At 36.7% G+C, this 13,445-nt stretch overlaps 1 protein-coding gene across 1 annotated transcript in view; it reads right to left on the bottom strand.

Annotated features, from left to right (window-relative positions):
- The window catches only part of Su(var)3-9 (Suppressor of variegation 3-9), a 210,852-nt gene that overhangs the window by 103,561 nt on the left and 93,846 nt on the right, over positions 1 to 13,445 (bottom strand). Inside the window, exons 6-7 of the mRNA XM_090390180.1 lie at positions 11,600 to 12,124; positions 1,447 to 1,490 (exon numbers count right to left, since the gene is read on the bottom strand). Of these exons, the coding sequence (XP_090246306.1) occupies positions 1,447 to 1,490; positions 11,600 to 12,124 (569 nt within the window). The remainder of the gene's footprint in view (positions 1 to 1,446; positions 1,491 to 11,599; positions 12,125 to 13,445) is intronic.

Here is a 13,445-nt window from a genome sequence, read left to right as displayed (position 1 = left end):
TGCCATAGTCTCCCTTTAGAAAGGGTGGACATCACGTTGGAAGTGATCACTACCATAAAGGTTGTATACGACCTCCCACTTACACAAAAGGAGAGCAGGAGAGCATATAGAGAGGTCGATCGCAGCAAGTGTCCAGGTAGACAAGTTGAAGAAGGTGTTAGAACCCATATTAGAAGGGCCAGATCATTATTTTTGATAGTTCAACCCCTTCCAATGATAGCACTACCCCACAGAGTATTATGTCTGTTGAAATCCCCTAGTAATAGAAAAGGGGAAGGCAATCTGAATGAGATCATCAAGGTCTGCCTGGGGGATGTTGTGTCCAAGGTGGCAAATAGTTAAGAGGAACTCTACTGAAAGATGAACTGCTACTGCCTCTAAGTTGGTGGTGAGTGGCATAGCTTGAAAAAGGATATGGTTACCCACCAGAAGGGCAACTCCTCCGTGGGCAGGTTCATCTCCAACTCTTGTCTTTACAAATAATTGAACAGTTACACAAGTAGTAAGGGTCCTCATTTGCTATTAAATATGTCTTCTGTAAGCAAAAGCAGGTTGGCTCATGCTTATATAGGAGGGCCTTAATGTCATCCATATTCTAACAGAATCCACAGCAATTCCATTGTATAAATTTGAAATCCTTTAAAAATAAAAAATCCTTTAAGTTTGCTGGGTCCATCTGATGACTTCCAAAGGGATGAGGGCGTTGTTTTCTCATGTCCTGGATTTGACCTTTTTGGAAAGAAAAGATGTTGGCCTGTGTTCACATGTTGTTCTTCTTTTCCTTGCAGAAAGAGCTCCAGGAATGAGTCATCCAGTACCTTAGCCTCTATAGCCATTATTTCTCATATGGCTGGTAGCTCCTCCAGTTTTTTGGGTTTGGTGAACTGAATAAATAGCATGCAACTGGGGTGAATGACTTTTGATGGAATAGTCATTTCAGTTCGTGTCCCAATGGAGTGCTTCCCTGCAACCTTTTTTAGTATATGGTGGCTTACTATTATTTGTTGGCTTCACTGCCTTCCTTGCCTCTTGATAGGACATGTTCAGCTCTGCCTTGAGTCTCTGTAACTCTGTAACTCATGGGAGTGAAGGTGGGGTCCCAGAATAAAAATTTTGATTATCAGGATTCACGAGTGTTTTTAGTTCAGTTCCATCCTGAGAACAGGTGTATATCACGTAGTATCACCTAATTATGCTACCACTGTATTATTTTACCTATGTGTATAAAGTATGTCTTACTTAACTTACTTAACTTGTACTAATATTATCAGTAGTCACATACAAAAATTACACATGCTATAAAATCCCAAGAACCACTTGAAATCAGCATGCAACTGGTTTATAAATGTGTCTTTACATCTTTGATGAAAAACAGATGTTTCATTTTGTTGATCAGTTATATTTACAAGAATAGTTGCACATAAATGAATAAATATAATCACTCGCCTTAGAAATTTTATAATCCAGAATTTCCTCCACTTCGTATTCATCTATAAAAAAATAATTCCAATGATATATAACCAATAAAAAAAACATATTACAAATTCAAATTTAAAATCAGCTGTTCATATAAATGTAAGGTATGCATAAGACTTATGTTAATCCCTGTAATCAATAGTTTTTAGCCTAATCCTATTTACTGCTAGCATTAGACTTGCAGTAAATAGGATTTACTATTTACTGTAAGTCTAATGCAAAGCTAGCTTCAAAGATATTAGTCATCTGAAAAGTAACCACTGGATTATAATTTGGCTATATGAAATTGCATACTACATACACAATAAGCCTGGAGAGTGGCTAGATGCTGACACGATGTATTAAACATACATGTTGTTCACTACACTAACTAGTGCACAATTCCTAAGGCAGGGAGAAACGAAGATTGAGAGAAAAATAATGGAATAGTTCAAGTGATTAGCTATTTTATTTGCAGGTTGTGTAGCAGAACAATACTATAGTGAGATGAGAAAAAGTGAAGCTGATATTATACAAGCAAAAATTTTTTATGCAAGTGTTAAAACAAAAGTCAGGAGGTAAAACCTTTAATAATTTTCGGAAGAAATCTGGAATGAGAACATCAGTATTTCTTATTATTTCTATGAGTATAAAAGCTGGGGAGACTAAAAGTAAACAAATCTAGTTGCCCCTTATATTTCACCAGGCTGTTAAACTCAGCCAACCAAGAAGTTAGTTTATTCCAGTGGTTGAAAATGTGCTGACCAAAGAAACTTCCTCAGGTCCACTCTATTAGTTTTCCCCCAATTATGAGAGTTGACCAAAAAAGACCGAGACAAATTTAAAATATAAAACATTATTTTATTCAGTTTCTGATGGTTATTCCTTTTTATCCCATCTTCACTAGTAATATTGTCTAGACAGAGTACAATACTCTCGCATAGTAAGAGTGTAAATAATGCCTTTCATATTGAACAAGATGATTTATCATGTTTCCAACAGAATGGAGTACCAATAGGCACATCAGTCACTGATGTTAATGGACATTGTAGGATAGGATCCTGTTCCCTAAATTTGTTAACTACTGCAATACAGTACATGAATTTCGGGATATATCTCCAAATTTCTCTTTTACTTCTATATATTGATCTCTACAATGAAACAAATTTTGCACTAAAAAACTTCAGGCCCCAACTGACAACACCATTTACATAACACATGAATGCATCCAAGCAGTTCATTGCACAACTAGTTGAAGGGTAGTGGAATACTGGGAAGTTGGATATATATGACACTAATCATGTATGTCTAAGAAGTGTATGGTACTTGCCTACTTTCAGCACAGTGCAAATACAGGTCCACTGGGGTAAGAGTAACAGACTGCAGAATTATAGAGAACAGAATAACAGAATTATACAAAATTTTCCTTTAACCAGAGAGTTGTTAATCACTGGAGTGAGTTACCTTCTGAATAGCTGAGGTAGATAGCTTCTGCTGGTGTGGAAAACGTCTCATCATATGACCAATATTAATATTAATAAATTACTTCTTAAAAGTAAGAATTCTCAGAAAGGATTCTCTAATCCAAAACAATCATGGATTCCTGTGTGTAGTTAATAGTTTTAATTTGTGCTACCTCAACACTTAAAAGAACATTTTTCAATGGGAGTTTGAGCACCATGTAGTCCAGGTCGGGGCAAACTATGGCTCGGGGGCCGCACATTTTTGTGCGGCCTGCGAGCTTTAATTGTATTTTTGAAAAAAGTTTACTTATTTTATGCCTTTTGCGATGCTTTTTTGAAAAATAAATTTGTATATGTAATACATTATAGAATTTGTCGACTTGTAAATTGTTTTATCATCTCTGTATTGTTCAAATTGAGATAGAATTTGAAATTGTGCGCAAAACGGAGCGAGCCAATGGGCGCTTTTACAACGGTATAATTTGCGATTATAAACTAACTGCGCGAAACTACGGTAACAGACAGCCGGTGATGACGACAACGGCTTTGCTGCGGTGGCGGAGTAATAGGATAGGACTTCTGACCGGCCGCAGTTCCAATCTGTTTTCTCTGACGGTCATCCTGCAGTTAGTTTTTTTGCATTATCTTCGGTTATTATCTTGGTGCCAGTAGCGATAAAAATAATATTTATGCCCTTTTAAAAATGAATAAAAAACGAAAAATTCAACAAGAGCATCATGTCTTCAATGAAGAGTGGAACACAAAATTTTTTTTGCTAACATAAATAACGAGACTATTTGTCTCATCTGCCGGGAGAGTGTTTCAGTGTTGAAAGAGTACAATATTAAAAGACATTTCACTACTAAACATTCCGAATATGGTGCCAATTTAACTCCGGAAGCAAGAAAGAAAACTGCTGATGGATTGCTTCAAAATTTATCTAGACAACAAAATGTGTTTACGCAGCTAACTAAGGAACAAGAGGCTACTGTAGAGGCAAGTTTTGTTATTTCTCATATAATTCCAAAAAGCAACGAGCCTTTTTCTGATGGAGACTATATTAAAGAATGTATGACTGAAGCTTGTGGAATTATATCTCCTGACATTAAATGCAAATTTGAGAATATAAGTTTATCTCGGCGAACCGTAGTAAGAAGAACTGAATGTATCGATACAAATTTGAATGAGCAATTATTATCAGTATTAGAATCCATAACATGGTACTCGATAGCTTTTGACGAAAATAACGCCCAAAAGAATAATGCACAGTTATTAATTTTCATATGTGGATGTACCTCTAATTTTGAAATTATCAAAGAGCTTCTTTCAATGGAATCTCTTAAAGACCAAACAACGGGCTGATATATTTGAAAAAGTTGAAAAATTCTTAACAAGATATAATTTACAATGGAACAAAATGGTAAGCGTAAAAACTGATGGAGCACCAAGTTTGACAGGTAAAATTGTTGGAGTGTTAAAGAAAATTCAGGATAAAATTTGTGAAAATTATCCTGATTATAATTTAATTACAATTCATTGTATTATACATCGACAAGTATTATGTAAAAATGTGTTAAAAGTTGAACATGTCACATCTTGTATTATTAAACTAGTAAATTTAATACGATCGAGGGGCCTGAAACACAGACAATTTGTTAGTTTTCTTCAAGATATTGAATCCAAGTACACGGATATTCCTTATCTTAGCCAAATTCAATGGCTTAGCTTAGGAAAAGTTCTTCGATGAGTATGGGATCTTAAAGATGACATTATTCTATTTTTAAAACTGAAAAATATTATGGACTTTCCCAAATTAACTGATAATAACTGGATTTGTGATTTTGCATTTAACCATGGACATCATGACACACTTAAATACTTTCAACACCGTGTTACAAGGGAAAAATTTATGCACCCATGATATGGTAAAAAGTTTGAATGAATTTCAATCAAAACTCCAGTTGTTCCTTCAACATTTATCGATTAACAAGGTAGACCACTTTCCAACCATGAAGTTGCTGAAGATTCCAGAAAATAAATTTGAAAAATATTGTGAAATTATCAATGTGCTGAATGACGACTTTTCACGAAGATTTGGCGACTTCCCAAAAATTGAGACAAGTTTGGCAATAGTGCGCGACCCATTTTCAATAGAAATTGATAGTGCACCGAGTGAACTACAACTTCAGATTATAAATCTGCAGTGTGATACCGATTTAAGGGAATTGCAGTCGTGAGGAAATCTGTATATTTTACAATACTCTTAATTCGGACAAATTCAACAAACTTAAAGATTTTGCCCAAAAAAAATGTTGGTTATTTTTGGAACAACCTACATATGTGAACAAACATTTTCCATCATGAATCTAAATAAAAATTCTTTACAATCAAGCATCACCGATGAACATTTGCAAGCAGTTTTAGGAATCTCAACTACAAAATTAACACCCGAAATTAAAAAAACGTTAAAAGATGTAAAACAGTTCCATTCATCTCATTAAATTCTTGGTTGTTAGAGAATAATTTTTTTTATGTTATATTTCTTCATGATAACAAATAATATATATCTAAAAATAGTATTTTACGTGCGGCCCGCCCTCTTTTTGAATTCCTAATGTGGCCCTTCAGCCAAAAAGTTTGCCCAGGCCTGATGTAGTCACATGTAGCAATAAAGTACTTCCTCAACAAACTAAAGAATAGAATCTTCTCTTTTTCATGACCTTGGCAAAAGAAATGCTTGACTTAGAACGATCCTTCTGGTTTAGTCTGCTATGGTAATCAATTTCCAAAATGGAAGTGGAAGATTTTAAAACTGTTGGTAAGATAAATTTACACATAATATTCTTCAACATATCCAGAAGTAATGACATCAGTACATGGATTTGAGGTATATTGGACTGAAGAACTGTTTGGCTTTTCAAACATTGGCATAACATTTAAAAGAAAAGCAAATTTACAAGCAAACTGCTTCATTCAAATTAAAAGAAACATGAATAGATTTCCTATACAAGTGAGGATAACATGCCTAGAATTATCAGCTTGCTTTGGGCAGTTTAGGCCAAGGTTTTCTTCAGAAGTTTCCAATTCAGAAATTCTTTTTTCTGGAGTTCATTCATTTCTCATGAAGATATGAATATGGATTGAAAGGAACTGGATTTGAAAAGCTTTTCTTACTTCTAACCTTTTCTTTAAATAGACTTGCCAAAGGCTGCAACTGTTTTACCAGTCAAGTTATACATTTAACTAAGACAGCTAACGTGTGCAACATTCTTCAAAATCCCTTACTTCAGTAGCATGCACCAGATGAAATTGTTTAAATCTATTTTTGCTTTTAGCACTTTTCTCTCACTGTAGATAGTAGTAAATGTTTATCAAACAGTCATCTCCTTTCACAGGAAGGCATACAGCTCCCCTTTTCAGCACACAAATTAATAAGATGACAAAGACAGCCTATTACCACAAGTATTTAACCACCACTTTTAAAACCCTTGCTATTCCAACTTTAGGTCTACCATAACAGACGCATTATCAGCACTAAGTGCCAAGCAGGTTTTTTTTTAAGGCATTCCCACATACATGCTTCCAGGTTGCTCAGAAGATGATGCCCAATGTTGTACTCTACAGTCACCTTCCAATTCTGGTAGTGAGATTTGTTTATTATTAAAAAAGGTCACTACAATGGAATATAGCTTGGAACTGCTTTGACTACTTGCTGTCTGTAGCATTCACAAATGTCCCATTTTTAACAGGCATCACTACATCTTTCCCTATCTGTGCAAAAGTACATCTTCTTTCCCTATTAGTGCAATTCCACTAACAATGCCAGTTGCTAGTGGAATTCTTTCACAACCATACTTTTTTGCTTTTTCACTATTGAGAAACATATTTCTGAACAAAGTGCCTGCACGATCAGCACCTGCTCTATGACAGAAGATGCAAATAAGCATTCAGCATGTATATGACATGGTCACTATGAAATGCTGCATTTTTGCATTTATTTCTATACATGTGCATGTTATCATTATGTTTAACACTTTGCAAATGTCTGATTACATTGTGTTTTCCTTCACTTGAAACTGAAAATCACATCTACATACAGTATACAAAGCAAATGTGTACTGAGAGTTTTTATTTCTTTGCCATCGTATTGAAAGTCACTGTTAATTAGCTTCATACAATGAAATGGTTGCACTTGACAGAGAACGAGTGCTATTGTAAAGGTAAAATTACTGTTTACTCCGGAGAAACAAACAAATAAGCTGTACGTAGAATCCTTTTAATAAGGTAAAGCAAAAACAAAAACAAATTAAAACAGAAGCTTCAAGTCTATAAGACTCTTTGTCAGCTGTATATAAATGTTATTACAAAAACAAAGAATGCCCAGTCATGGTCATGTGAGGCAAACAAAGCATGGCACGAGTGCAAGCAACAATCACTGGTTGGAGCTAGACGTTTGTAGTTGTGACTGCAAAGCATGTACATGGGGTGCATGCCAACGTTCATCACATTGGAGGATAACCGCCTCCATAATAGCATGAATACGTACTCCTTTATTGCAATTAAAAGCACCATGGCAACCCGATATGTGGAGTGATTCTAGCCACAATTGTTGATGGTAATTTCACAAGTGGTCGATGACTTCAATGTCTCAACATTGGTCAAGATCGTGTTGAGATGACCAATTAATGCTCTGCAACTGCCAAGTGCACCGAATCAGCAAACCAGATTGCCCTCTCATGCTCTGAGATCCGGTCTTGGAGTCTTCTGCTAGATTCCCCAATGTAACAACCCCCACAGCCATGGCAGGAAATGTGATACACCGAGCCGCTCCGTAACAAGGATCAGTGTTTTTACTCTCAAGAGGAGGCATTGCAGTTTTCTGCCAGGTAGTTGTAAACATTTTATCTGGTGGGTGCAAAGGATTTTAGAGAGGCATTGTGATATGCCAGGATAATAGGGGGTAAAGGCGATCAAGATCGTGTTATCATTGTGGGAGGCCCTAGGGTGTGCTACGAGCTCAAGGGCCTGCAGATCACATTTGTCTAGAGCAGAGGTAGGGTAGCCACATTTGGACAGATCCATTTTTATTCTCATAACTTCATCACGTCTTTTGTCCGCAGAACTGGAATGGGTCCAGGCACGGGAGAAGCTGGCTGTGGGCACGTGCCGATCTATAGTTAGTGAATTGGCCAGCACACACTGGTTTATGGTAGACCAAGGTTCTTAAATGAGTGCCCTCACACTGAACTAGGACACAGAAAAAGATCTGACTCCAGTTCAGTGGTGAACTGGATGAAGGGCAACAGAGAGTTGAGGTGTTGTAAAAGCCGGTCTTCCAAGCCTCGAGGGATGATCACAAAAACATATTCGACATAGCAACACCACAAGGTAATTGTATCTTGTAAGTTTAAGAATGCGCGGCCCTCAAGCTCTTCCATGGCAATGTTCGCCGTGACAGAGCTGATGGGGGCACTCATAGCCATGCTGTGGATCTGCTTAAATAGGGAGTCACCAAACATGGCCACACTACCAGTCAAACAAGCTTAGAGCAGCGCAAATATCAGCTTCTTAGTACTGCACACACCCAATTTGCTCACGCCTGGACCCATTCCAGTTCTGCAGACAAAAGACATGAAGTTATGAGAATAAAAACGGATCTGTCCAAATGTGGCTACCCTACCTGTGCCCTAGACCAGTGTTTCTCAATCTTTTTACTCTCGTGGCACATTTTCCAAAGAAGAAAAATTTCGCGGCACACCTACGTAGTCATAGAAGAAGAAATTTCTAAATTAAATAAATAGAACGAAAAATAATATTAACAATTTTTTATTTATACTTATATTATATTTGTGTTATGCAAACAATTCTTACAACCAAAATAAAATATTCGGCCAATGATGTTAAAATAAAAACGACGCTAGTTTTTTTTTTAAGATTTCGCGGCACACTTGGAAAATTTTGCAGCACACCCTTTGAGAAACACTGCCCTAGACAAATGTGATCTGCAAGCCCGTGAGCTCGCAGAACACCCTAGGGCCTCCCGCAATGATAACATGATCTCGACTGCATTTGTCCCTTATTACCCTGGCGTATTGCAACACATCTCTCTAACCCTTCGCACCCACTGGATAAAATGTTTACAACTACCTGGCAGAAAACTCCGATCCATCCTCTCGAGAGTAAAAACACAGATCCCCTCCCTGTTACGGAGCAGCTCAGTGTATCGCATTTCCTGCCATGGCTGCGTTGTTACATTGGGGAATCTAGCAGAAGACTCCGAGACCAGATCTCAGAGCAAGAGAGGGCAATCTCGGCTGCTGATTTGGTGCACTCAGCGGTCGCAGAGCATTACTGGTCATCTTAACAAGATCTTGACCCACGCTGAGACATTGAAGTCATTGACCACTTGCAAAAGTGCCACCAAAGATTGTAGCTAGAATCACTCCACATATCGGGTTGACATGGTGCTTTTAATCGCAATAAAGGAGCATGCATTCATCCTATTATAGAGGCAGTTATCCTCCAGTGTGATAAATGTTGGCACGTATGTGCTTTCCAGTCACAACTACAAACATCTAGCTCCAACCAGTGATTGTTGCTTGCACTTGTGCCACGCTTTGTTTGCCTCACATGACCACTACTGGGCACTGTTTTTGTAATAACGTTTACATTCAGCTGACGAAGAGTCTCACAGAAAGCTTCTGTTTTAATTTGTTTTTGCTTTAGCTTAAAAACAAATTATTTGTTTTTATTTGTTTATGCAGCTTATTTGTTTATGTTTCTCCGGAGTAAACAGTAATTTTATCTTTATCGTGAATATCGGAGTCTGAGGCCTTTTTAACCAAATGCTATCATTACGTATTTCTATTTTGCAATACAGACCAGCAAACTTTGTAGCCGCTTAATTAATTAAGCGGCTACAAAGAAATTTGCAGAATTTTTAAAAAATTTTCAATTTTAATGTAGTTTTACTATTTTTTGGGAAAGGAAAAAGATGGAGGTAAAAAACTGTTTCTGCAAAAAGATAAACTCTTTGTAACCAACCTATATTATGACAGTGAGACACAGAAGGGGTCAAACTGGGGGAAAAAAATACAGAATTCTCCATCATAAACCTGAATAGAAGGCAGCTATGCATTTAGGATATGATGAGACATTCACTGACCTCCACTATTCAGTCCCCAACCACTGCTCTGCCCAACTCACAGCACAAATGCAAGAAGCTTGCCTCAATGTTTATGGTGACATCTGCCGTCTTTTACTCCTTACCACATTTGGATGTGCTTATACTGCTGTTTGTGAAGATCATACTTTATATTGAGGTGTGTCGTATGTCATATTTTCATATGTATATAGTGCTGAAATGACGCATAAGACAAAATCATTTTTTGTCTGCTTCATCTATTTCTCCACTGATTCTGAGTTTAAAGCATTCGGTCAGTTTAGGGAAGCAATTTCAGCGAAGAGCAGCATATATATAGGAGACCCTGCCTTAAATGAGGCAGAAGTGCTAGTCACAGAAATCAGTTGTTTCAATTATTTCTTATGGGGTAAACATCCAATATGAAATAATAATGTCTTAAGTAGCCTCAGTTAGTATGAATGCTACGTAGAAGCCAAATGATTTTGAATAGAAACTGTACTTTGAATGTAATGGATACCAGAAGTGTTCACGTAAAGCAATTCAAACAGCATATCAAAACAAATTACAAGGGAAGCTCAAAAAAAGATTTGCATTCAACCAGAAGTAGTCGTGACAGAAGGATGAAACAAACACCATGTATTACACCAGACAGAATTACACAATTTTTTTTTCACCTCTCAATACATTTCAGTTTTGCAGAAGTCCTCTGACTGTCTTTCAAACCAAGACTTGGCAGCAGTAATCACCTCATCAGCAAAGTGTTTTTCACAAAAGAAAGGACTTCAGGGAAAGAAATCTGAGGGCACAAGATCAGAGTAATAAACAGGATGCAGAAATATTTCAAACCCACATCTGTGGGCACATCGCTTGACAGCTTTCCCTGTCTTTTTTCTTTTATAGCAACATATAGATTTATGAGGAGGTTGGAATAATACTTTGCCTTTACAGAAGCCCTTTTTAATGATGCTGTCATTCAAAAGGGCTTCTGTAATCTATAAGTATTACACCATGCTGATCCCAAAAAACTGACAGCATCACTTGGCTGCACCTTTTTTTTTTTTTTGGTGATTCTGCATACTTCCATTGTTTTGACATTTGTTTAGTTTCAGGATCATAGTGATGGATCCAAGTTTCATCCATGGTGACTAGCCACGAAAAAACTCGTCTTGCTTTTCCTGGCACATCAACAACATTTCATGTGCACATTGTGCCTGTGCCCTTTCCTTCTTCTGGTAAGGAATCAGAAGTCTGGAAATTCATCTAGCAGACACTTTCCTCAGACTATTGATAGATGATGTTCTCTCCACAGAACCTAAACTAATTTGGGGCTCTGCAGCTAGTTCTTTGATGGTAACATGGTGATCTTCCAGGATAAACTTTGGTACATCTTTTAAAACTACGTCAAGAGAATGTTAGATAAAATATCACCCAAATAATGCAATCACATCAAAAGGGAAGGAAAAACTGTAAACAATACTAGGAAGAATGGCAATATCATAATATATATGTATATACAAATGTGGTAAAGTTTTATTACCTGGATTTGAAGAAACATCTGATGCATCATTCTCATCAGTATCACAAGCACCAGAGTCTGTAATAATTTTTACACTATCCGAGTCATCCTTGTCACTGTCACAAGTACCATAGTCCACATTCATTTTTACACTACACATGTCATCCTTGTCACTGTCACAAGTACCATAGTCCACATTCATTTTTGCACTACACATGTCATCCTTGTCACTGTCACAAGTGCCATAGTCCACATTCATTTTTGCACTACACATGCCATCCTTGTCACTGTCACAAGTACCATAGTCTGCATTCATTTTTATACCATTTTGTGAACACCACTTTATTAAAGTTGTTTTTCTTTGCAGACACGGAATTGTCATATTGAGAAAAGAAAATTTTGTCTGCTGTGTTTTATTTGAAAGCACTGCGTTTTCTCTTTCATTATAGGAAGGCATCCTTTCTACTTCATTAAAAGTTACTGTTTCTTTTTCACAGGAGTAAGTTGAAAGTTCACAAACACTTTCTTCTTGTTCAGTTTCATCTGCTGAGAACAAAAATTAAGATATGCTGAGAACAAAAATTAAGATATAATGCCAAAAAAACAAACTTTGCAAATTATAAATTTACTTAAATACTCATCAACCTTTAAAAATCTGTAAAATTTTTAGCTCAATGTGCTTTTCACAAGTTTCTGAACAACTGTAATACACATTAACAAAATAGCATAAATTAGACCTAATTAATTACACTGATAAAGTTAAAAACAATTGGATGTATGCTATATATAACCAAAGGTATTAATCAGACACCTTTACACGATATTGTGTACTGTGCCAGAAATCCTATGTGCATGTGTAATGGCTCAGACTTATGAATATAAATTTCATGGGTGTGTGTCTGCACAACAGCAGTATGTTAAGAAGCCAGTTATGGGACATGTACCAAAACTGACAAATTTGCAATGTAAAAAGACCGAATGCCACATCAGAGTTTACTTTCTGTGCATGCAACTGCAACTTATTTATCCCACCCAAAACCCACTGTGATAGACATTATTCAAAGATTAAACCATAGGAGATACCCACAACAAAATAAAAGGTCTCAATGGCCTCACAAACTTGTGGAAGTGTTTGATGAACAATGTCAGTGTAAAGCCCATGTAAATCACCAGAAATAGGTCCAAGAGGCAAAAGAGAGCTGTACACAAGCCCAATATCACGTTCACCAATGTAAAACTGTATCTGAAGTAGCATTTCTGGTATCCATGGACTGGGACTCTAGAGCAGTGGTAGAAGGTGCTATAAAGTGAAAAATCACAATACACAACATTTCGTTCCAATGGATCTATTTTTGTTTTTTCCTTCTTAGGAATGAAGGGGTGCGTCACATGTATCTCATTGTTTGCGCGTAGTTCTAGAATTCTATCATTTGAATCATGCTTTTGATCGATGTCTATTTCAGTGGTGAGTGTTGGTTGTGGTTTGATGGTTTCTGTCACTTTTGGTTTTATTATTGAAGAAACATTAGTTGGTATGGTAATTGGAGTGTTACTGGCTTGTTCAGTTGTTTGTTGCAAAGGACACTGTTTCGAAATAGAGTAATGAACGTGCCCAATTAGTAATAGATATATTTGGAGAAACTGATACATCAGTCTGAATCCCTACAGACCTGGAAACATTGAACTGCTGTGGCATACATATGTTTTGTCTGTTTTTATTATGTCTTCTCGCCTCTGAGTATGTCACTTTGTTTTCTACTTTATATTTCTGAATTTTTCCCCCTTGCTTCCATGGTTCACATTTTTGAGTAAGCCGGGTGGTTACCCTTACAATTTTGACAATTGCGGAGTGGTAATGGTGCAGTCA

Source organism: Mastigoproctus giganteus, chromosome 2 (genome assembly GCF_048544385.1).
Source record: "Mastigoproctus giganteus isolate SK-2022 chromosome 2, ASM4854438v1, whole genome shotgun sequence".
Lineage (NCBI taxonomy): Eukaryota > Metazoa > Arthropoda > Arachnida > Uropygi > Thelyphonidae > Mastigoproctus > Mastigoproctus giganteus.
Note: the sequence above shows the minus strand (reverse complement) of the source record. Positions and strands in the feature narration are given on the sequence as shown.